The sequence below is a fragment of the Rhinoderma darwinii genome, chromosome 4 (assembly GCF_050947455.1).
Source record: "Rhinoderma darwinii isolate aRhiDar2 chromosome 4, aRhiDar2.hap1, whole genome shotgun sequence".
NCBI classification, from domain to species: Eukaryota; Metazoa; Chordata; class Amphibia; order Anura; family Rhinodermatidae; genus Rhinoderma; species Rhinoderma darwinii.
In genome coordinates, this window is record NC_134690.1 from 170,679,862 (window position 1) to 170,705,750 (window position 25,889).

At 41.8% G+C, this 25,889-nt stretch overlaps 2 protein-coding genes and 1 long non-coding RNA gene across 6 annotated transcripts in view; 1 reads left to right on the plus strand and 2 right to left on the minus strand.

The window, feature by feature from the left end:
- The window catches only part of RPL35A (ribosomal protein L35a), a 283,976-nt gene that overhangs the window by 227,906 nt on the left and 30,181 nt on the right, over positions 1-25,889 (minus strand). Inside the window, exon 1 of one of the 2 annotated variants that reach the window (XM_075861861.1) lies at positions 17,692-17,701. The exons of the other annotated variant lie outside the window; for it this stretch is intronic. The gene's annotated coding sequence lies outside the window, so the exon portion shown is untranslated. Of the gene's footprint in view, positions 1-17,691; positions 17,702-25,889 lie in introns of those variants that run through there. 2 annotated transcript variants of the gene reach the window in all.
- FYTTD1 (forty-two-three domain containing 1) lies at positions 893-25,310 on the minus strand. 3 transcript variants are annotated; one of them, XM_075861855.1, is made up of 9 exons: positions 25,068-25,310; positions 22,663-22,788; positions 19,838-20,022; positions 15,912-16,018; positions 6,236-6,326; positions 4,766-4,827; positions 2,938-3,006; positions 2,661-2,778; positions 893-2,167 (listed from the first exon to the last, which is right to left on the minus strand). In XM_075861855.1, the coding sequence occupies exons 1-9, from the start codon at positions 25,120-25,122 to the stop codon at positions 2,075-2,077; spliced, it is 906 nt and encodes a 301-aa protein (XP_075717970.1). In that variant the 5' UTR covers positions 25,123-25,310; the 3' UTR covers positions 893-2,074. The 3 variants fall into 3 exon arrangements, with proteins under 3 accessions (XP_075717970.1, XP_075717969.1, XP_075717971.1); XM_075861854.1 differs by having other exon boundaries at positions 2,661-2,781; positions 25,068-25,308; XM_075861856.1 differs by having other exon boundaries at positions 2,661-2,781; positions 19,913-20,022; positions 25,068-25,303.
- Positions 25,287-25,889, plus strand: part of LOC142759560 (uncharacterized) — a 57,947-nt gene continuing 57,344 nt past the window's right edge. The window contains exon 1 of the long non-coding RNA XR_012883150.1: positions 25,287-25,450. This is a non-coding gene — a long non-coding RNA (uncharacterized LOC142759560). The remainder of the gene's footprint in view (positions 25,451-25,889) is intronic.

Below are 25,889 nucleotides of genomic sequence, written 5' to 3' on the forward strand. Positions count from 1 at the left end.
AGCACTTCCGTGTGACGCGAGCAACAGCAGTAAAACTATGAATGTAAACAGAAAAGCACCACGTGCTCTTCTATTTACAAACATCCAAACGGAGTGTCATAATGATGGCGGCTGCGCGAAAATCACGCAGCTGCACATCATACGGGGCTGACACACGGAGCTAAGTGCCTTTTGCGCACGCAAAACGCAGCGTTTTTTGCGTGTGCAAAACGCACACGTTCGTGTGAATCCGGCCTTACATCCATGGTGCCAGTCCATCTGCCTTACATCCATGGTGCCAGTCCTATGGTCCTGACACAGGTATCAGTGAGAGAACAGGTTTGTTTTCAGCCTTTGAAATGAAACGATTGCATTATGATTACATAATTCCTAATCCACAGCATGCTTCAATTTCTGTCTGGTAAATGGTCAGAAGCATGTGAATGATTTTTTTCAAATCTCCTCCACATGGCTGAGACTGTAATTAGCTACTTAATAATCTTAATTCCGCAGCGGATTTTGTGGTGGGACTAACCACGTAAAATCCGCCGTGTGAACTGACCGATGTGATAAAGGCGAATGGGCAGTGATTAAGGGCTTAGTTCATACAGAGTTTTTTTGGTGCGGAATTTGACGCATAAACCAAGTCAGAATCCGTGCCAAAAAAACTGCCGAAACCACCTGCCATTGATTTCATGTTCTTTCTTACTGTGGTTCTGCCTCTCACCTCCAATTGAAATCAATGGGAGGCAGTGAAAGCGTTTTGCGTATTTTAGCTCTCAATGGCCGCGGTCGAGATGCAGAGAAAACTGGGGCAAGAAAGTGCAGGCAGGTCAAAATCTGCCTGCAAATTGCTCCGTGTGAACTAGACCAAAGAGCGTGATCTATAAATACAAACATCAGAAACGGAACAGACAGTTGTGCAGAACTGTTTATTATGAAAAAAGGTTAGATATACAATATTGTTCTGTCAACATCATTTAACGGTAGCAAAAATTTCATTTACCAAGCAAACAAGATTTATGGTCTGTATGCTTGGAAAGATCCCAACCAAAACTTCAATCCAAGTATCAAATTGATAACAAAACATATATTTTCCAAAATGCTACTAAGCAACACTTCGGTGCGCCTCTGCCAACAGTCTATGGCTGGATTCACACAGGGCAGAAACGCTGCATATTTTCCGCAGCAAAACACGTACGTTTTATATGCGTATTTTGCTGCGGATCCCCCCCCCTCCCCATTCTACATTGAAAGGCTGAGCTCTGCAGTGAACATCCGGAACAGAATGAGTTTTGAAATTTGTTCAGTAGCATGTGGATGAGATTTTTTCCAGTCTCCGCATGGCTGGGACTGTAATTCGCTACAGATTTTCTGCACGGAAATCTGCAGTATTTCTGTCCTGTGTGAATCCAGCCTATAAGCTAAACAAGCAGAATGTTGCTTCTCATCAAACCTAACAAGGGTCTAAATACTTTATCCCAGAAATCATCGCTGACAGACTCATACCATTGTTTAAGAAGTCAACAGACGTGTCCTGCTGACGAAACGCCAATGAGAGTGGATACTCCATAACATGCGGCCAACCCGCAGTGCCAAGACTTTGGCAGACGATCTTCTTCTAAAACTGAAAATTTGCGGAATGAGGTAAATCTTCACTTTGTTTCGAAGGACATTTTTGTCTCATTTACTAATTATGAGGGTCGTTGAGCATACATAAAACTGTACAAGAAAGAACAGTGTAAGAAAACATCAACAGTCTGCGTTATAACATGGAAACCATCTCCTCCAGGAAAATAAAAATGTTGACTATGTATCTGTATTCATAACAGTATTTCGAGTTTAGCCAAGGTTTGAAAGTACTGACTGAAGAATTCCATGTCACATTTCACTTTTCCAGGCTTTTATACCCTTATCCAGATTTCACAGTACAAACAATACGAAAGTTCTCAACTTTAGAGCCTTAAAAAAAAAACAATATGAAGAGCCATAGCCTTGGTGCAGGAGACATTTACTTCTTGGTCTCTGCAATTAAAGTCACGTGAAAAATAAAAAGGAACGTTCACAGATCACAGCCCGAGGCAGGGAACAGATCTCATCCCACAGTCACAAATCTGTTTCCTTTCAGAGTCTGAGACAGTCTTTGTTCCTTCAGAATCTTGAAGCGCTCATTCAGTGTGATTCCAGTCTAGTGAAAACAGGATATACAGCAAAAGTTACACAATGCGGAGAAGTCGAAATCAATGATATTACTGCTGTACAGTTAGAAATGCAAGATTTTATAATGAAAGAAAGAAAAGAAAAAGGGTAAGGCTGGGTTCACACGACCACTTTAACGTCCGTAATCGACGCACGTATTTCGGCCGCAAGTCCCGGACCAAACTCAGTGCAGGGAGCCGGCCTCCTAGCATCATAGTTATGTACGATGCTAGGAGTCCCTGCCTCTCCGTGGAACTACTGTCCCGTACTGAAAACATGATTACAGTACGGGACAGTTGTCCTGCAGAGAGGCAGGGACTCCTAGCATCGTACATAACTATGATGCTAGGCTCCCTGCACTGAGTTTGGTCCGGGACTTGCGGCCGAAATACGTCCGTCGATTACGGACGTTAAAGTGGTCGTGTGAACCCAGCCTAATAGTTTACACAACAGCAAACAAATTCAAAACAAGAACAAGTTACCTGTTTAGCAACGCTGTTTATATCGAAGTCAAGTGGAACCCCTTTGGGAACTTTTATTTCTGCACCCTCCTTTTTCAATAAAAAGGGTAACGTGGGTCTTGATAACGCGGTTTCCATACTGCTGTTAAAGGCAAGCATGATAAATTAAAGCATTAGACAATAGATCTCCACAAATACTATAAAAACAATAAGAATAAAAGGACAGAAATAGGAAAAACAAAAACACAACCCCCCCCCCCCCAACATATACGATTACCTCATAAAACAGCCTACTTACCTAGGTACAGCAGAAGGATTACCAAATGATACAGTCAGAAGACCACTTCTGTTCATAGAGGTCTTCCATCTGAAAAATATATAGGAGTAAACTATACACTAATTCTTCCACCATTTCTCCTCAATCACAATTCTTCTACAGAAGAGGGAGACATGCACCAGTGAACAAACCTAGTAATATATTTCTAAATGGAAAGGGACAAGGTCACAACATATCCAAGAAAGACAATTATTGGATATGTTAAGTACTTTAACCCCTTCCCGTCGTAAACAACTTTCAGATTTTAATTTTCGTTATTTCCTCCCCACCTTCCAGAAGCCATAACGTCTTTATTTTTCCGTCGATATAGTACTATGAGGGCTTGATTTTTGCGGGATGAGTTGTAGTTTTTCGTAGCACCATTTATTTTGCCATATAATGTACTAGGAAACGGGGAAAAAATGATTTGTGGGGTAGAAAATGAAAAAAAAACAAAAACTGCGATTCCTCCATGGTTTTTGCGCGCCGTTTTTACGAAATTCACTGTGCAATTAAAACAACATGTTAACTTTATTCTGCGGGTCAATACGATTACGGCGATACCAAATATATATAGTTTTTTCTATATTTTACTACTTTTACAAGTAAAAACCGAAGTGTAAAAAATAAAAAACATTTTGTCGCCAAATTCCGAGAGCCATAACTTTTTTATTTTTCCGTCGATTAAGTGGTATGAGGGCTTAGTTTTTGCGGGATAAGCTGTAGTTTTCAATAATACCATTTTGGTGTACATGCGAAGGTTTAATCACTTTTTATTTCATTTTTTGTGGATTAGGTGACCAGAAAACAGAGAGATACTGGCGTTTACAATTTTTTTTTTTTTTACGGCGTTCACCGTGCGGGTTAAATAATGATATTTTGTAAGGGTATGTTCACACGAGGGCGTCCGTAACGGCTGAAATTACGGGGATGTTTCAGCCTGAAAACATCCCTGTAATTTCAGCCGTAACGACATGTGCAGGCACTTGAACGCCGCGTCAATTACGGGCGTAATTAGCGCTGCTATTCATTGGAGTCAATGAATAACGGCTCCAATTACGGCCAAAGTAGTGATTTCAATGGGCAGGTGTTTGTCAGCTCTATTGAGGCGCTATTTTCGGACGTAATTCGGGGCAAAAACGCCCGAATTACGTCCGTAAATAGGCCGTGTGAACATACCCTAATAGTTCAGACTTTTACGGACGCGGCAATACTAATTATGTTTATTTATTTCATTTTTTACTATGCTCTAGGGGGGGAAATGGGAAAAGGTTTTTTTTTATCTTTTAATATTTATTTTTTTTCACACAAAAAAACAACTTTATTGAACTCATTTTTACTTTTTTTTTTATTAGTCCCCCTAGGGGACTTCAACCAGCGATCGTTAGATCGCTTGCACGATATACTGCCATACTAATGTATGGCAGTATATCGTGATTCTGACAGGCATCTATTAAGCCCTGCCAGAGGGGACTTCATTAGGCCCCCAGGCAGCCATAGCAACCATCGCCACCCCGCGATTGCGTTGTGGGGGGCGTGATGAGCTGTTAGAGGGGATCGCCCCCCTCTTTCTAACGATTTAAATGCTGCGGTCGCTGTTGACCACAGTATTTAACTAGTTAAACGAGCGGGATCGCGCTCGAGCACGTTCCCGCTCATTACTCTGAAGTGTCGGCTGTAACATACAGCCGACACCGGCATCGTATGGAGCGGCTTCAGTCCGTGAGCCCGCTCCATACTTCCCCCTACCCGGCTATGACGTCACTGTAGGTCATATGTCGGGAAGGGGTTAAGCAGTAAGCATACTCACGCGTGATTTCTGTTCGGGTCTTGAATCTCCTGACGTTGATTACTCTCCATTCTTGCCTGGACCTGAAATGGAAGAAATAACATGGCTTGATACTCACGAGCTTCATGAACCAAGGCGGATAGTGTTTTTTTTACTCTCTCTCTCTCTCATGAATATTATACAGGCCTTGAATATAATTTAATCATTGGCATAGAACATTGTAATGGTCATCAAGATATAGAAGCAAAAAATAACCTGCATGAATTTAGAAAGAAAACATTTTTGCCACATGGAACTTAGGACAGACAGGAATGATTTTTCCTGTTACCCTACCGATATTAGCAGTGCCTTGTAACCATTTATCTCCCAAACGTCTAATTATTATGACCACTGTTATACAGTGCCGTGCGAAAGTATTCACACCCCATTGTGTCGTTCCTGTTTTGTTGCATTGCAACCTGGAATTCAATGGATTTTAAATTTTATCTTGTTAGGTCCATTGCATTACAAGTTATGAGCGCATATGTATTCACCCGCTTTGCTATGAAAACCGTAAATCAGGCCCGATCAAACCAATTAACTCCAGAATTCACATAGTTCAAAAAAATAAGATCCCCCTGTATGGAATCAAAGTGTCACATGATGTCAGGATAAGTAAACCGGTTCTGAAAGACCCCCGAGTCTGCAATACCACTAAGCAAGCTACATGAGGACTAAGGCGCTCTCCAAACAGGTCAGGGACAAAGTGGTGGAGAAGTATAGATCAGGGTTGGGTTAAAAAAAAATAAAAAATAAAAAACAAAAAACTTTGAACCTCCCAAAGAGCACCAATAAATCCTTTCTAACAAAACGGAAAGAATATGGCACTACTACAAACCTGACAAGAAAAAGCCACCCACCAAAACTCCACAGGACCACTATAAGCCGTACACTCCACAGAGTGGGCTTTACGGAAGAGAAGCCAGAAAAAAAAGAACACATTGAGTTTGCAAAACATTTAAACATCTTGGAATAACCTAGTCAACATCCCGAACTCAATCCAATTGAGAATCGTTGAATGACTGTACACCAACACAACCCATCTATAACTTGGAGTTGGAGCAGTTGTGCCTGGAAGAATAAGGGAAAATCCCAAATGTCTAGAGCTGTAAAACCAACATACGCCAAGAGACTTTTATTTGTAATTTCTGAAAAAAAGTGGCTCCACAAAGAATTGACTTTCAGAGGGCGAATACTTATGTACATTTAAGTTCTCTCTTTTTTGTCCTATTTCTTTCACAGTAAAATATATTTTGCACCTTCAAAGTGATGGGCATGTAGTATAAATCGATGGTACAAACCTCCCAAAATTCAATTTCAATTCAAAGTTGTAATGCAACAAACCGGAAAAACACCAGGGGGTGAATATTTTTTGCAAAACACTGTATAGGTTTATACATCAATTTAAAAAAAATTATTTCAGACCCTCCTCATTGTTGCAGATTAGATTACCTTCAGGCCTCTCCTAAGGAAATACGTGGCTTGTCGGGTGTCTCTCTGCTGTCTCATTCCACTTCTAAAGGTATTTGCATGAGAATAATTGCTGAAATATTAAAAGGAGATTAAGAGATTATAAGATTTAAAGAGCCACTCCAATAAAATATCAAAAACACTTTACCTTTCTGGTTCACAATCTTGTGTGCTGTGCACACCATTTTTTTTGGCTAATGTCCTTCATAAATGTTCGGATACCAAAAAGAATACAGACATACCATTCAGCCAGAACATTAAAACCAAGTGAATAACATTTATTAACGCGTTACAATGGCAGCGGTCAAGGGGTGGAATCTATTAAACAGCAAGTAAACAATCAGTTCTTGATGATGTGTTAACCCCTTCCCGCACCTTGGCGTAACTGTACGTCCAGATAAGCAGTAACTTCGCGCACCTGGGCGTACAGTTACGTCCGCGCTTTAAAAGTTAACCGCCGCGTGGCGCTACACCGCAACGGCGGTTAACTGTGCAGGGTGTCAGCCCTGCTCTCCCCGTTGCCGATCAGCGGCCTGTCGCCGCTGAAATCGGCAATTAACCCCTTCGATGCGGTGGTCGATTGCGATCACCACATCGAAGAGGTTTACAGCGGATCGGCAGCCCCCCACATGTATTTGCGGGGGCTGGCGATCCTTATCATGGCAACCAGAGGCCAGACAATGACCTCCGGGTTGCCATGTACGGAAGCCTCGGAGGATCAGCCTCCGGCCGGTCCTCCGATGCTTCCTGTCAGTGTGACAGTTACGTCACAATGACAGTTAGAACACATTACACTACGTGTGTAGTGTAATGTGTTCCAGCATCGATCAGAGCTGCCAGTCTAAGTGTCCCCTAGTGGGACAAGTAAAAAAAGATAATAAAAATGTTTTGAAAAAGTGTAAAAATCAAAGTTAGAAGTGACATAAACAAAGAATGCTTTTTTTTTCCTATAATAAGACTTTTATTATAGGAAAAAAATTAACACGTTAAAAAAAGTACACATATTTGGTATCGCCGCGTTCGTAACGACCCCAATTATTTTTCCCGCACGGTGAACACCGCGAAAAAAATAAACGAAAAACAGTGCCCGAATCACAATTTTTTGGTTACCAACCCTCCCAAAATATACAATAAAAAGTGATCAAAAAGTCGCATGTACGCCAAAATGGTACCAATACAAACTACATCCCGTCCCGCAAAAAACAAGCCCTTACACCGCTTTTTTGACTGAAAAATAAAAACGCTATGGCTCTCAGAATATGGTGACACAAAAATTTATTTATTTTATAAATAAGTGATTTTATTGCACAAACGCTGCAAAACATAAAAAAATTATATACATATGGTATCGCCGTAATCGTATCGACCCGCAGAATAAAGTATAATGGTCATTTATAGCCCAGGGTGAAGGCCATAAAAAAAACAAATAAAAAACATTGTCAGAATTTATGGTTTTTGGTCACCTTGCTTGCCAAAAAATGGAATAAAAACGTGATCAAAAAAATTTCTGGTACCCCTAAATGGTACCAATGAAAACTACAGATTGTCCCGCAAAGAATAAACCCTCACACGGCTCCGGTGGAGAAAAAAATAAAACAGTTCTGGCTCTCAGAATATGGCGATGCAAAATGTGCAGAGTGTTCCAAAAGCGGATAAGATTGGGCGCCATTTATAAGTGCGACACCGGCCACATATCTGCGGATTATTATTTATTTACTGCATTATTATACCCTCTTATTATACCCTGATGTACCCCGCACAGATAACATGTACCCTGATGTACCCCGCACAGATTACATATACCCTGATGTACTCCGCACAGATAACATGTACCCTGATGTACCCCGCACAGATTACATATGCCCCCACATTATAAACTGAAACACCAGTAAAACCCCAAACAGAACAACTACCAAGCAAACTCTGCGCCCCAAAAGCCAAATGGCGTCCCTCCCTTCTGAGCCCTGCAGCGTGCCTAAACACCAATTTACGTCCACAGATATGGCATCGCCATACCCGGGAGAACCCGGTTATTATTTTGAGTTATTTGTCTTCAGTGGCACAAACTGGGCATAACATATAGTGCACTAAAATGGCATATGAGTGGAAAATTTTAATTTTCACTCCGCACCATGCGCTGCGCATTAACCCCTTCGCGCACCACAACATAGCATGTCTTACTGTGGGGGGTGATGTATGGAGCGTCTCACGTAAAAAATAAAGAATTTAGAACGGCAAAATCGCTGTTTTTTTGGTCACCTTCGTTGTATGTACCAAAAAGTTGCACCAATAAAAACGACCGCTCGTCCCTCAATAAATAAGCCCTCATACCGCTCTATTGACTGAAAAATAAAAAAATTGTGGCTCTTGGAACGCGGGGAGGAAAAAAACGAAGGAAAAGAAAAAAATGGATCACTCCAGAAAGGGTTAATTACTTTCTAATGAAAAACCATTTATGACCACACGTGGGGTATTGCCGTACTCGGGAGAAATTGCTTTACAAATGTTGGGGTGCTTTTACCCCCTTTATCCTTTGTGAAATTGAAAAAAATGCAACATTTTAGTGGAAGAAATGTCGATATTCATTTTCACGGCCTAATTCTAATAAATCCTGCAAAAGACTTGTGGGGTCTAAATGCCCACTATATCCCTAGATAGATTCTTTAAGTGGTGTAATTTCCACTTTTGGGGGGTTTCCCCTGTTTTGGCCTCTCAGGGGCTTTGCAAATTCGACATGGCACCCAAAAACCATTTCAGCTAATTTGAGCTCCAAAAGCCAAATAGCGCTCCTTCCCTTCTAAGCCTTACTGTGGGTCCAAACAGCAGTTTATTACTACATATGGCATATTTCCGTAATCGGGAGAAATTGTTTTACAAATGTTGGGGTGCTTTTTCTCCTTTATTCCTTGTAAAAATAAAAAATGGCTACCTTTTTTCAGAAAAAAAGTTGATTTTTACCTTTACAGAATAATTCCAATGAATTCAGCAAAACAACCGTGGGGTCAAAATGCTAACTTTACCCCTAGAAATATTCCTTGAGGGGTGTAGTTTCCAAAATGGGGTCACTTTCTGGGGGTTTCCACTATTTTGTTCCCTCCAGTGCATTTCAAACACGACATGGCACTGAAAACCATTCCAGCAAAATCAGAATTTCAAAATCCAAATGGTGCTCCTTTCCTTCGGAGTCCTGCTGTGGGTCCAAACAGCAGTTTATTACCACATATGGGGTATTGCTATAATCAGGAGAAATTGCTTTACATATGTTGGGGTGTTTTTTCTCTTTTATACCTTGAAAAAATTAAAAATTTCTACGTTTTTTCAGAAAAAAGTAGATTTTCATCTTCACAAACTAATTCAAATAAATTTAGCAAAAAAACTGTGGGTTCAAAATGCTAACTATACCCCTAGATAAATTCCCTGAGGGGTGTAGTTTCCAAAATGAGGTCACTTTTGGGGGTCTTTATTGTTTTGGCCCCACAAGACCTCTTCAAACCTGACATGGTACCTAAAATATATGGTAAAAAAAGAAGGCCCCAAAATCCACTAGGTGCTCCTTTGCTTCTGAGGCCTGTGTTTCAGTCCATGACCGAACTAGGGCCAGATGTGGGGTATTTCTAAAAACTGCAGAATCTGGGCAATAAATAATAAGTTACATTTTTTGGGAAAAACCTTCTGTGGTATAGAAAAAAATGTATTACAAATGAATTTTGTATAAAAAAAAATGAAATTTGTAACTTTCACCTCTACATTGCTTTAATTCCTGTGAAACGCCTAAAGGGTTAATACATATACACTTTCTGAATGCTGTTTTGAATACTTTGAGGGGTGCAGTTTTCAAAATGGGGTGATTTATGGGGACTTTCTAATATATAAGACTCTCAAATCCACTTCAGAACTGAACTTGTCCTTGTAAAAATCGCCTTTTGAAATTTTCTTGAAAATATGAGAAATTGCTGCTAAAGTTCTAAGCCTTGTAACGTCCTAGAAAAATAAAATAATGTTCAAAAAACGATGCCAAACTGAAGTAGACATGTGGGGGATGGTAACTAGTAACTATTTTGTGTGGTATTACTATCGGTTTTACAAGCAGATACATTTAAATTTAGAAAAATGCTAATTTTTGCAATTTTTCGCTAAATTTTGGCGTTTTTCACAATTAAATACTGAATCTATCGGGCAAATTTTGCCAGTAACATAAAGTCTAATGTGTCACGAGAAAACAATCTCAGAATCGCTTGGATAGGTAAAAGCATTCCGGAGTTATTACCACATAAAGTGACACGTCAGATTTTAAAAATCGGCTTCGTCCTGAAGGCCAAAACAGGCTCAGTCCTGAAGGGGTTAAAAGCAGGAAAAATTAGCAGGACTTGTGAGGTATTCCTGTTATGCAGCGGTTAGTACCTAACAAAAGTGGTCCAACGATGGACAAATGGTGAGCCGGCGACAGAGTCATTAGCACTTGAGGCTGATTCACGCATGTGGAGAGTGAAGGCTAGCCCATCTGGTCAGATCCCACAAAAGAGCTACTGTAGCACAAACTGCTGAAAAATTTAATGCTGGCTATGATAGAAAGTTGTCAGAGGACACAGGGCATCGCAGCTTGCGGCATATGGGACTACGTAGCCACACAGAGTGCACATACTGACCCTGTCCAGTGCCAAAAGTGCCTACAATGGGCACATGACACGACACCAATAAAATCTACAGCTCGTCCCGCAAAAAAATAAGTCTGCTCAAATAGACCAAAAAAAAAAAAAAAAAGTTATGGCTTTCAGAATGTGGCGAAACAAAACACGTTTTTTTTTTTTTAACAAATAGTTTTTTCTTTGTAAAAGTAGTAAAATATAGAGAAACCTATATACATTTGGTATCCCCGTAATCATATTGAACCGCAGAATAAAGTTAAGTTGTAATTTTTTACTGCACGGTGAAAGCCGTAAAAACGAAATACAAAAAACTATGGAGGAATCAGTTTTTTCAATTTCAGCCCGCAAAGCCTTTTTTTTTTTCAGTTTCCCAGTACATTATATGACGGAAAAATAAAAATGGTTAAGGAGGTGATTTTAATTATATGACTGAATGGATGTATGTCAAAAGTGAGTGAGTAGTTTGTCTGGATACACTTTTTTAAAAGGCACGCCTCGAAGGTTTTTTTTTTGTTTTTTTTTAATTAAATCAATGAGTTGTGTTTTTAAGCAAAAAAATTATACATACAAGCTGTATCATAACAATAATTGAAGGGCACAAAAAAAAAAAAAAAAGCACACAGGTGTTCATTTCAATCCATTTAACCCCTTAATGACCAAGCTTGTTTGGACCTTCATGATCAAGCCAGATTTGTCAAATCTGGTATGTCTGACTTTGTCAGATAATAACTCTGCAACAGTTTTGAATATCCAAGTAATTCTGCCATTGCTTTTTTCGTTACGTTGTACTTTATTTTAGTGGTAAAAGTAGACGGATACGATTTGCGGAAATTAATTAAAAAATACAAAAATTGATGACGTAAAAATTTACATTTTTCCCTATTTGGAACTGCAATAGGTCACATATGTACACACATACTGTACAATTTATTTAATTAAATATATATTTCCATCTCTTTACTCTATTTTAGCAGCACTTTTAAAAAATAAATTGAGCAATTTAGAAGACTTCAAAATTCTATAGAAGACTTTTATAAAATGTTTATTACATTTGTAAGTACATTTTGTTTCCTGCACCGTCAGGTTTTTAGGGCCTCATAAGTATCATAATGATGGAAACACCCACAAATGACCCCATTTTGAAAAACAGCACCTCGTAAGGTATTTATCTAGGGGTGTTAGTGAGTATTTTGACCCCACAGTTTTTTTGTAAGAATTCATGCAAAGAAGGAGAAAAAAAAAAAAATTCCACTTTTTTCACAAATGTGTCATTGTAAAGACGGATTTCTTTGTAAAGCGAACATGAGAATGAAGAAACACACCCCAAAATCTATCACCCTGTTTCTCCTGTTTTAAAAAACACCCCAACTGTGGCCCTAATACGCTGCCTGGACACACGGCAGGGCCCAAACGGAAGGGAGAAGCTGGAGGCTTTCAGGACACGTTTTGCGTGAAAATGTTTTAGGCCCCAATGTACATTTGGAGAGGCTTTGAGCCGCCAGAAACTCCCCATAAATGACCCCATTTTGAAAACTGGACACCTTAAGGTATTTATCTAGGGGTGTAGTGAGTATTTTGACCCTACGGTTTTTTGCTAAATATAATGCAAAGCAGGTGGAAAAAAAAAATAACATCTAGTGGTGTAGTGGGCATTCTGACCAAAAAATGTTTAAAGGAGGAAATAATGGGTATTATTTTAGACACTATGGGTATATAATGTTTTCTTCAATTTCTTATTACGTTTCCACATGAAATAGTGGAGACGTGGTAAAAAGTTATTAGAAAAATGCCACATTAATAAATTTGTGTGGCATACAGAAGAGAAGTCGTGTATTCATAACGGATGTATCTCGCTATATACGTATTTGCCTGTACCCATGACTACGTCTTGCTAAAGAAGGAGTTGTCCCTCATCTGTGCCATTATGATGTCATTGTGGTGAGAATTCTGTCCTAATATAAAATCAGTCAGAGAGGAAAAAATAATCTGTACTAGAGTGATGAGCAATATTGTAAAAAAATAAAAAATAAAATGGAGGAAAATGTATGCAACTATGTGGCAAACTCGAGTCCGTTCACTAGATAGAAGAACCTGCAGGGCGGCCATGACAAGATTGTTTTTTTTTTACTGACTGGTTGTACAAAGTCTCTTTAGCTCCATCAATCCCTATATAAGGAGGGACGAACGTGCCAAGTGACGCGGTACACCATAACAAGCCCCTGCCCGGCAAGGTAGGAACCGCTATGTGCACAAAACAACCAATCACCTACAGAATATATAGAGGGGCAATGTCCAAAACCATCTATAGGAACAGTAAAGGATCACTAATCCCCAAAATGATGAAAGTATTTCCAGAAGCATTGTCAGGTCCAGGAGGTCCCCCTACTACCTGGATGTAGTAAAGCCCACAGTTTATGGATTAGGAACAGCTCGATTATTAGTGATCCTCCAAATAAAAGATCATGCCCGTATCACGGTACAGAAATTGTATTAAAAATAACAGCTTTGTTCAGCAGGACATAGTCATAAAAACAGTCAAAAGAAACAAAATGATCAAAAATATGAAAGGGGTAAAATATTTTCTGAAAAAATTAACTCTGCTACCTCTCCCAAAAGAATTCCTCCCCATTTGGAAAGCTCAAACTAAAATGAAACTATAAATTAAAGTTAACTTCCTAAAAAAACAAAAAAAAAAAAAAAACAACCCTCCCCCATTTTGGCATTCCCTAAAAAAAAATTATAATTGTAAACTGTGTGGTACGTTTCAGAACAGGGGTAGTTGCAGAGTCCTGGTTGAGATGGGCACATCAGGCAGTAGAATAGACTATCCCTCCTCCTTCCATGCTTACTGCAAACCCGGCACATTTTTTTGAGGATATCTTTGCGGAAGGTACGGGGTGAAGAAAGTGGTGCTCTGCAAGTCTTCGCACATTCTCAGACTCGTAGGGTTGTGCAGCGGCATCGGAGTCAAATAGGAGACGCTCAATAACCTCCTCCTGGAACTGGAGGAATGTGAGCGTTCCTTGTTTTTTTTTTTATAAAAGCACAAACCCATCATCTGAATTAGGTAGATTGCTACCTTTTTGTACCAGGCCCTGGTTTTCCGCTTCACTCTCTAATTGCCACCGTGGCGTCTGGATGCAGAGTGGACAACATATTAGACGTCCTTCTTATTCCACTTTACTGCAAGTAATTCCTCGCCCCCCTTTCCTCACGTCTGGACACCAATTGCTTTGGAATGTAGACGTGGTACCCTTGGCGCAGCAATGGCACCATTAGGTCCCACACAATTTTTCCGGATGTGCCAATTGTGTCCGGGCAGTCTGGGGGATTAATTTGGCGGTATTTGCTTTCATAGATCAAGAAACCGCAGGTGTACCCGGTTGTGCTCTCGCACACCTTATATAGTTTAACACCATATTTCGCACATTTGGAGGGGATGAACTGCCGGAATGAAAGATGGCCTTTGTAGCTCATCAGGGATTCATCCCCCGATAAATTTTGATCTGGGGTGTAGGATTTGAGGAAAGATTCTTGTAGGAGGGAAATTAACGGTCTGAATTTAGTAAGGCGATCGTAGCCTGGGTCATTTCTTTGGGGGACTTGGGAGTTATCTGTATAATGCATGAAGCGCATTATTGATTCATATCGGTGTCGGGACAGAACTGCTGCAAATACAGGGGTAGCGTGGACAGCTCTTGATGCCCAGTAGGAGCGGATAGTTGTTTTTATTTTTACTAACCCCGTATTTAGTGTTAGGCCTAATTTTTTTTTTTTAGCACAGGGACACTAGTGGGGGTCCGTGATGAGTAGACGGATGTGGGTTTCTGTGCAATAAACTGTCTTGCATATATATTTGTCTGTTGGACAATTAACTCCAGGACTTGGTCACTGACAAATATGTGGAAGTCGTCCAAAGGGGTATAATTAGAACATCTACTTTTATTCCTGGGGTCGCTGACAGTTGTGGGACCTGGGGGGGGGAAATTAAATTGCAGGATCCCAGAACACGGGAGGCCCTGCACCACTAGGCCCTGCACCTGGGGATTCGACAGCGATGACTGATTCCACCACCATAGGGCTATGGGGTCCAGAGGTAGAAGTAGAACTTGAGTCATCACGGTCTGAAAAAAGTTCTACCTCTGAAGCATAGTCTGTGTCACTACCTGAACTGCCGGAGCATAGCAAGTTGTACGCTTGCTCCACAGTAAACATCCTGTGAGCCATTATTTAGGTAGAAATGTAACCGTTAGGCTACTAACTTCTTTTTAAGGTTGGTGCTTTAAAAACGGCTGAAAATCAGCCAGTTTTCCCTTGAAAACAGCTCCGTATTTTACAGCCGTTTTTTACTTTGGCGTGTGAACATTCCCTCACACTGACAGGCAATTAGGCCATGCCTCATGCGGAGTGGCGATCGGATGACAGAGGGAGCCCCTCCCTCTGTCAAACACCTCCGATGCCCCAGTCGCTATTGACCACAGCATTTAAGAGGTTAAACTGCCGGGATCTAAGTTATCTCCGATCCCAGCAGTTGCGGCAGGAACAAGGCTTTGTGTTACAGGTGCGCTCCCTTCTGAGGACCCACGAGATCCCACTTACAGGTATAACCATCGCTCATCGAAAAGAGATTAAAGGGTTTTTCTTTTAGACCTTTTATTCATGGAGAATAAGAGGGCTTTCCCATTATATGTACACTCTGTACATGGGCCCCATTTACTTCTCTGTGCAATGTATGGGACACCCGTACATTGCACAGAAATAGGTGTCGCCGCTGCTATGTCGCATACGTAGGAATGTGATACGGCTATAGCGGGGGGTTGGTGTGATGCAGTGCATGTAGAGGGCTGACCGCCACTGCAACGTTAACAGCAGCTGAAACAAAAAAAAACTAACTTTTATTCTTCATGTTTAAGAAGGCGAAGTATAAAAAAATAAAATTAAAAAAAACTGGAAAACCCCTTTAAGGCAACGTTCGTTGTGTTAATTACAAGTCAGTGTCAAATCTACTTTACCTATTAAAGGGATATCCGTTCAATGAAGTTGAGGACTTGCTTGCCAAATCCATGGGTCTAGGAAAGTTTGTTTTTCTCCTGAAAGGAAGTCGTTGGGGTGCTGAATTCTAAAAAAAAAAAAAAAAAAAAAAGGCAATAGAAAAGTATTTAAGAGGGTCTAATAATTTTAAGAAACTACGTCAAACTAACAGTGCACTATTACTTTTCAGTTTAGATCCAGCCAAAATTCATCCCGCAATAATAAATCTCGGGACTATGACACTGTTCTGCATTTAATAAAACATGCACATTGAAGCCTAGTTGTGCAGCTAACACCAAGCTTAACGTATATACCATGTCCACACAACATTAACAAGGATGCTCATTGTTCCTTCACTCAAGCACCACACGTGCATGCTTGTACAGTATCAGACAACAGCATACCTGTGGCCTTTAGATAGTGGCGAGTCGTAACCCAAATTACATTTATTTATTTTTATGCTGCTTAAAAAAAAAAAAAAAAAAAAAAAAAGGGCTTATGAGTGCTCCAGTGAGCCCTCATTTTCTAAGCGGGAGTGGTTACTAACAGCTTCTGTACTAAGAAGTCTGCTGAATACCGCTGGGATCGAAGTATACTTTGTGACCACGATAAGGGAACCCTCTGCAGTCACCCCTGGAGACCTAGAAAAGACCCCAGGGCTGTGTTATGTAAGCTTGCTGTTAGGGCATACTATGGGTTGTCCCAACAGTCGCCTGTGTCATAGTGACACAGTGTAATGTATTAGCGTACAGGAGCTACAAAATAAAATAAAAACGCCAAAACAATGTTTTTTCTAAAACGCTAAAAAAAACAAAAACACGAAAAACCCCCCCACATAAATTACACAGTAACCGATTTCTACCCCCAAACTGCGCAGGACAAATACATAATTTCTTCTGCATAATGCAAGGCCTCATACAGCACAGTCTGTAAAGAAATTTAGGAAAACGCACTATAATCGTTTTTCATTGAAAGTGGATGTCGGCTTAAGAGGCTATGGTGCTCTAACTCCAGTTCCGATGAACCGTGGGAGGTCTGGGTATTGTGTCCATAATACGGGTGCAAAAAAGCACCTGAATAATGCTCATGTAAAAGCGGCCTAAGGCCACTTCCATGTGGCAGTATTTTGGTTTACTATTTTGTAAGCTAAAACCAGGAGCATGTCCAATACAAGGAAAAGGTGCAAATCTTCCCATTATATTTTTTCAGCTTATATTCCACTTCTATTTTTTTGGGGCTTACAAATACTGATGCAAACTACACCTGTGCAAAAGTGGCCTAAGGCTCTGTTCACATCTACGTTGGGGTCCCGTTCTGACGTTCCGTCAGAGGTCTCCGTCAGAACGGGACCCTGAGCAGACACAAACGGACACCGACGGAAACCAGGTTTCCATCACCATTGTTTCCAATGGTGACGGAGTCGGTGCCCGTGGTTTCCGTTTGCCTCTTTTAGAGAGAACAAAAAAAACGGCGCCACATGGTGCAGGTAAGATGGTGTATAGGGAAAGCAGAATAGGTGGTATGAACTCACTTATTACAGTTGTGCTATAGAAGGCACAACACTGGTACAGGCAATGGATATGTGATGCAGCTGCAGCTAGGTTTAAAAGCTAATCCGCTGGAAAGGGGATCGCTTAAAGTAACAGATAAGGGAGAAAAAAAAATTGGAACCACAATAAAAGCGCTGCGAACATCAGGATGGAGTAGTGGAGAATTTATGTTTAAAAATCCATTTATTGATAAGAACTACACGTTTCAACGCCGCACCGGCATCTTCATCAGGTCAGAAAATGTGAAGAAAGAGACACTGGTTTAAATAATGATTAACAGCAGTGTTCGGGCATGAAAAAAACGCCAAAATGGGGTCAGACAGCCTCCATGACCTCATCACTGGTCAGGTAAAAAAAAATAAAAAAATAAAATAAAAACACACATAGCAAAAACTGTAAAAGACATTTGGTTTTTAGGAGAGATTATATATATATATATATATATATATATATATATATATATATATATATTTTACACACATGCATCTATCTTTAAAAATTACTACTAAAAATACATCAGTGGGAGGAGTAATCTGATTGTTAAAATTGAATGAAAAGAAATGAACTGCGGAACAGTAACCCAAACGAACAACGAAAAAACATCATGGGAATAAAGAGTACTAATTAAACACTAATATATGGCATATATATTAAACCAAAACAAAAAGAAATAGAAGTGGTTAATACTAACCGCTAGTACCAGGCAACAGTTCGCAGGCAGCTACGAAGATACACAGGCAGACGCTCAATTGAGCGTCCCTGGCGTCATAGCAACACCAATTGGCTGTCAGCCGAACTACGGTGGCTCATGAGGAAGGAGATGCAGAGACTGAAGGAGGCAGCGTTCGTGCATCCCTATCCGCATCGGAAACAGAGAAACATCAGGTAAGTAAACACACTTAGATGTTTGAAGCCCGATTTTTCATTGGTTTAAAATCAGGGAATAGCTATTTTTGATTAGACACGCGTTCCCCAGGTAACGAATTGCACTGACAGGCTCCGCCCCCTGTTGATGACTTGGTAGCCCATAATTGGCTGCAACCTACATCATTCGATGACTTCTGGGACCTGCAGTAAGGACTAATCCCTATCACAGGTCATTTATAATCAAGCACCGCAGTAATACCGCATGCAGATCACACAGCTATGTCAGTGACATCTGTATAACGTGTTCTTATATAAAAAACAGCTGCCGCAGAACCGCTTATTCAGATGTACAGAACTGTAGCTGTCCCATTCATATGTCCCAAAATCGCGGCAAAACGCCACGACCGATACGTCTGAATAATCCCGTCAGAGATGAGACCCTTATGATTTTTAGCTACGAAAAAAGACCGCATTGAATTTGTACCTGAATTTGTAGCGTAGTCGAATACGCTATTGCTTCCGGCAAAACTATGGGTCCGGTCCAGTTCTGCAGCACGGCCGCTATGCTATCTACACCTGTGGGTGACGTCATCATTCCCAGCCAGCTTCTTTCACTGCAGACACAGTGTGACGTGACCCACAGGTCCTTCAACCTTGGCGTTCGAAGAGGGAAGACACCACAGCTACAGGCGTACAGTTGAATTTGCAGCAGCATCCCCATGTACAGGTAAGCATAGTAAACTCCCTAGAGACGAGCATATTAACGTTTTAGACGCCCGGAGCCGATGTATCATCTTTGTCCGACGACAAGGTTGAAGGACCTGTGGGTGACGTCACGCTGTGTGTCTTTAGTGAAAGAAGCTGGGTGGGAACGATGAGAAGTGTATGATGCCAATTTGTCAGGGTCATACACTTCTATTCACAACGCCTAGTTGGTAAAAACACAATACACGCCCAGTTGGTAATAGGAGAAAACATGCCCAGTTGTCCATTGAAAAGCTCATTTGCATAAATATAAAATTGCTCATAACTTAAAAAAAAAACAAAAAAAACTTTGCTGTTATCTACATTGCAGCGCCCATCACATTCAATAGGAGATAGGGATTTGATAATCTGGTGACAGAGCCTCTATAAAAAGGTTACGGTGCTCTAACTCTAGTTCCGATGAACTGCGGGGAGGTCTGGGTATTGCGCCAATAATGCGGGTGCAAAAAAAGCACCCGTGGTACGCCCGTGTGAAAGCGGCCAAATAATACTGGTGTGGACAGAGCCGTGATGCTAAAAAGACAAATCGACACTGAAGGGCACTACTCAACATCTCACTGTGTGACAGTCAATATATAAGTTAATGCCCCCAGAGGTGGCAGGGGTGCTGTAGTTCAATTAACAGAATTTCTTTACGTTGTAACAGACAAAAATACCAAGCACAAAAATAGCTAGGATAGATGAATAGCAACGTTGTTCAAATTATTAGGAAAATATACACTTACGGGTCTCCAAATACTGAAAACTGTCTCAAAAGCTTTGTGAAAAGGTAAAAACATAGAACAAGGCGAATATTTTACCCTCATTCGAAGTGGACGATTTAAAGCATTAACTCCACTCCAAGAGGACATTCTACGCAAGGCTGTCTTGGCACCATATGGACGCCTCTGCACTCCCATGTTTCCAGCACCTGCAAAAAAGACACAAAGTGAGGCTCCTTTGTGAAAGAACTTAAAGGGGCTGTCCAGACGGACAACTGATGACCTATCCACAGGACAGATCATCAGTATATGATCGGTGGCATCCGGACCCCACGCCAATCAGCTGCTCCAGCTGCGAGATATTCTGCAGTGTACAGAGCCGGAAGCAGATGGCTCCGACCTCTGCATATCGGCCGTACTGCAGCTCTGCTCCTATTCACTTGAATAGGAGAAATAGGAGCAGAGCTGCAGTACTGCAGCTCGGTCGCTATTCCATGACCAGAACCATCTGCTTCCGGCATGGACATCCGGTGCTCTGAGGCAGCCGATTGGTGCGGGGTCCAGGAGTTAGACCCCCACCGATCATATATGGATGTCCTATCATGTGGATAGGTCACCAGTTGTCCGTGCCTGGACAATCCCTTTAACTAAATCGACCATCTTCTCCTATACTTCATTTTGTTTTCAATATAATTTTGATGCTTAAAGAAATATATTTTGTTGTGTTTGAAGAAAACATTGCGGTGTACACAAAAAAACAAAACAAAAAAAAAAACTCTTACAAAACCATACAGAGGGGTTCAAGACTCACCCAACCACACGATCCACACCATTCTGTAGCAAATAAGGAGACCGCTATGTAGAATGAATGCTGCTCCTGAATTGGTTGAACTTCAAGCTCAGGAGATAATGTATGTTGCAAATATTCAGTCTAATGCTATATAAACCCTCTTATCTGGTAGAGGGGCGCGTGACATTTATGCTACATAGCAGGTGACACGTTTCGCATCACCCTATTCACATGACATGGTTTCCCGGCCGTGTGACAGCCGTTCAAAAAACGGCCGTCCAACGGGTAGGAACAATAGACTTCAAATGGGGCTATTCACACAATCGTTTTTTTGACGGGCCGGGAAACCCGGCCGTCAAATAATGGGACATGCACTATTTTCGGGCTGTTCTCCCGGCTCCCATAGAAGTCTATGAAGCCGGGTAATACACGGCCATCACTGGAATGTGTTCTGAGTAACGGCCGTGTCGCTCCTAATCCTAATGCGAAGTGCATGTGAGGAGGAAGAGGGTATTTTTTTGCTCTCTCTAGCAGCGGAATACCCAATCCCCGGCCAAAGCTTCGGCAACGCTGTGGCCGGGGATTGGGGATTCCGCTGCAGGAGAAGTCCCTGACTTCACTGTCCATATATGGACACAGTGATACCAGGGACTTCTGAAGCGGAATCCCTGGCCCTTTGTCCGGTGTTTCTGTTCCAGAAGTCCCTGACTTCACTGTCCATATATGGTCAGGGACTTCTCCTGGAACGGTGGCGCTATCTACAGAAAGGTAGGGGGGGGGTTGCTATGTAAAAGGGTCCTCTGACTGTTGAACTACATTCAGGGGGCTGTGTGGCATTACCTACAGAGGGCAGGGTGTGGCAGTATCTACAGATGGCAGTGTGTGGCATTATCTACAGAGGGCAGTGTGTGGCATTATCTACAGAGGGAAGTGTGTGGCATTATCTACAGAGGGAAGTGTGTGGCATTATCTACAGAGGGAAGTGTGTGGCATTATCTACAGAGGGAAGTGTGTGGCAAAAAATTTACAAATGAAATTCATCCGTTTTCAAAATGGTCAGGGAAAGAAACCAGATGCAAAACGGGTGAAAATCGGCCGTTAAAAACGGGAACACGGCCCGGAACGGATGCAAAACGGCTGAGAAAAACGGACCAAAACGGCCGTTTTTATTGTCCGACACTCGGACCCTGTCGTGTGAATAGAGCCTTAGCCATCAATATCTGATTGGTGGTGGCCCGTCTCGCCGCAGCAAATATTAAGATAAATTTGGACCAACTGTTTCAAAGTTACTTTATCCGTGAAACCTTTAAAGAGGCTCTGTCACCAGATTTTGCAACCCCTATCTCCTATTGCAGCAGATCGGCGCTGCAATGTAGATAACAGTAGCGTTTTTTGTTTAAAAACAAGCATTTTTGGCCAAGTTCTGACCATTTTTATATTTATGCAAATGAGCCTTTCTTATGTACAACTGGGCGTGTTTAAAGTTATGTCCAAGTGGGCGTGTATTGTGTGTGTACATCTGGGCGTTGTGAATAGAAGTGTATGATGCTGACGAATCATCCACTTCTCTTCGTTACCACCCAGCTGCTGGCAGTTCAGACACACAGCGTGTCCTCGCTCATCCGACGCGATGAAGTTCCTGTGGGAGGAAGTGAGTGATGTCACAGCGTGATCTCGCGAGGACACGCTGTGAGTCTGTGCACTGCCAGAAGCTGGGTGGTAACGAAGAGAAGTGGATGATGCTGATTTGTCAGCATCATACACTTCCATTCACAACGCCCCGCTAGTAAAAGAAGTAAACACACCCAGATGTACACACACAATACACGCCCAGTTGGACATTAGAAAGGCTCATTTGCATAAATATAAAAATGCTCATAACTTGGCCAAAAATGCTCGTTTTAAAAAAAAAAAAAAAAAACGTTACTGTAATCTACATTGCAGCGCCGATCTGCTGCAATAAGAGATAGGGATTTGAAAATCTGGTGACAGAACCTCTTTAACCAGTAAAATCCTATAAACATTTAGAAAATGAACATACCACCATATTTACATATACCTGTCTGGAGTCGTGAACCCCACTTTCCCTGGTTGCTTCTAAATTGCTGGAAATAATTTGTTTGTGCTCCTCCATTGTATTGCGCTTGGCTTTGCTGTTCTTGCTTGTTTAACTTGATAATGTCGTCTGCAGGATAGAAAAAGATAAGAACCATTGTATCACCTGATTCCACAGAATAAACAGCACAAGATCTTCCAAACCCACTCACAGCAGTCCACTTAGAAAGCGGATAGAATTTGGATTTCAACGTTATACCATTTCTATGTTGTTATGGCTCTTAGGGCATTTACTACTCTTTGGGACTGTTTCATCTAGACTCTGCTACTCTATGGGTATTGCTAGGGTGGACACTATACATATATAGCAGGCACCAAGCTTTCCCATTGGCCGCTGCCATCTAGAGAGCAGTGCAAAGAAATAAATGTTTTGATAACCTGGGCACTACTCCATAATACAGAATAACATGTATAAATGAAAAAACTGCAGAAGACGTGCCACCATCCCCATATTTATTATAGAAGAAATGCATCCATGTATGAAATGTGAATGAGATTTGTTCCTCAAGGAGATAAGTGACTGCCAGACACCCCTAGTGCTGCTTATCTCTTCTTCCTATCCACGTAAGCATTCACAGTCATCCAATCGCCAGTGTGCACATTTACAGAAGAATTGTAGAACATTACTGCGAGGAAACTATTGAATGTGTAGGGACAACTTATCCCGGCTGCCGGATGTTATATGGCGGTCAGAAATCACACTGGTCTCCCATAGAAGGAAGTAGAATCATTCCTTGATGTCTAGATTAAAAGGGGTTTTCCAGTCCTGACAAATTGATGGCCTATCCTCAGGCCATCAAAGACGACAAAGCAGCGCAAGCTGCAAAAGTATCCCCAATCTGGACAGCGACCGCTGGAACAGACGTCACTGAAACACAGCAGACAACGATCCTGTCTGCACAGCCCCAAGAGGAATAAAAGGTGAGCAAACTTATCTAGAAGGCCTTGTTCACACAGCATTTGAGTGAAGCTGAAAAATACAAGACTGATTTCAAGACAATAGAGCCTCTGAATCCAGGCGTTTTTTAAGCTAAATTTCAAAGCGTATATGACTTTTACAAGCATTTTTTTTACACGTTTTTGAAGTGTATCTTGAAGTGTCAATGAAAAATCAGCTTTCAGGACTTTAAGAAGTAAAAAGTTACTGTTTTATGAGGCAGATTTTTACAAGGCATTTTTTTTAGCGTACTTCCCGTTGAAATCAATAGGATGCTGTTTGCAGGCGTATTTCAAGTGTATTTTGGAGCGTAATGTAAGGCCTCATGCACACGACCGTAGCCATGTGCACAGCTGCGATTTTCGGGTCGGCAAGCGGCAGGGTGTCAGACGTGAGCTACCCGCAAATCACGGGCTGTGCACATGGCCACGGCCATTATTTGCTATGAGCCTGGACCGCAGAACACAACCGTAATAAGACAGGCCCTTTCTTTCTGCGGTCCAGGCTCCTGGGCCATGCACGGACCGTGGAAACCACTGTCGTGTGCATGGCCCCATACGAATGAATGGGGCCACAATTCTCCTGTGGATTTTCATGGGAATTGCGGCCGCAAAAGCATGTTCGTGTGCATGGGGCCTAAGTGTTATATATATATATATCCTATAAAGCACACAGCCTGAAAACAATATAACTCTAGGGAGCGCCCCTGGTGGCCTCTTTCTCTCCGTCAGGTACAGATTACTCTGCACAAGGAACAAAGCTTTCATCACCCTCTCCTAGACGTGGACCTGACCTACGGAGATAGCGAGCCAGCACCCTTCATCATCATCAGATCTTATAAAGCGGTGTCTGAGGGTGAGCGCATCACCAGCCCCCCCTATTAGTGCAACCTGCTGCTCTTCACTGATTTGCACCTTTTTTCCCTCACCAAGTCGTGGTACAATTTCTCACCCACCAGACGTCCAGCGTTCCTTAGCAGCATCTCGCCTTGTCCAAACGTAGACACAAACCCGTAATCCAGTGACGTCCATATTGGAGAATATTGCAACTTTGTGTAGCAGAGGTAACAGTAAAAGCACCAGTGTTCTAGAATAGGCACCTACTGTATGAGAGAGGAGAGCCCCTCCTGGATGAGAAGATCCCTACAATCTCCCTGTGGTATAGCGCTACATTCACATTTCCCGTACATGAGCCGTTCAGAAGCACGGGACAGCTGGGTGACAATTATAAGAAGTGGTTAAATAGAATTACCATTAACTTGCCAGAAACCTCTATTTACAAGGTAATTCTATGATGAGGGGATGCGCCTTTCCTGTGACATGTCACACAGGGGGACATGCGAGAATTACCTCACACACAGGAGCAAACAACAAGCTCACTGACCAGACAGTTTTTGGCGACAAGTTTCTTACCAAGCGACATATCAATCTTGTCAACGTCAGTCATGTCGGATGTAGACGGCACCATTTCGGTCACCGTCGGGTAGTATGTCCTCCTGCAGAAGTCTACAGCGCCCGTATACTGCACGACAGCCGCTCAAAATTCTAAAGTATCAAACGATCGGTGACTAGGCCCAACCACTGTTCACTGAGTGACCTGCCTGCTACATCAGCTGACGTCCAGCGTGACGCCGCGGCACTACGCAGCAGACATCTTAGGAGAGGCATGGACGTTACGTAACGCTGAGCGTCGCGCTGTGGGAGGCGATGGCTTCGCGTGACTCTTCATTGTTTGTGTCGTCGTCGATTCTAGTTTACATGAGACTCACCGACCGGCATGTTCTCTCCGAGCCCTGGTACTGTGCTTATTCTGTCTGCATTTCAGCCGCTCTCTCCAGAATCCCTTCCAAAGTGTATTCTGTTTTTGGGTCTTATTGCAGAAATGTGAATTACATACTAACTCGTCTCACGTTAGTGAATTCATTGTAATGAAAACATGAGGGCAGAATAGTTGCCTAGTGAATAGTTCCTAGGCCTTGTTCAAACAGTGCACATTTGATGCAGATTTTGATGTATGTTTTAAGCCAAAACAGGAACTGAACCTAAACAGAAGAAATATATAAAGAAGTGTCGGCTTTCTTAGATCCAATTTTGGGTTTGTCTTAAAAATGCATGCAAATCTACACTGTGTGAACAAGGCCTTATTTCTAGATCTGTAACTTCTGTAGTGATACTCGTCATCTGGCAGCGAGGAGTTTCCTCCTCACCAGCTGAAGGGATCAGACTGATCGACAT

Bases quoted from the DNA above. Each gene is read 5' to 3' on its own strand.
- FYTTD1 (XM_075861854.1), bottom strand. From the start codon at position 25,122: ATGGTGCCGTCTACATCCGACATGACTGACGTTGACAAGATTGATATG. The intron at 6,327-15,911 runs GTAAAGTAGATT...TTAATATTTCAG, and splicing joins AACGGATATCCCTTTAATAG to CAATTATTCTCATGCAAATA. The intron at 2,782-2,937 runs GTAAGTAGGCTG...TGCCTTTAACAG, and splicing joins AATCCTTCTGCTGTACCTAG to CAGTATGGAAACCGCGTTAT.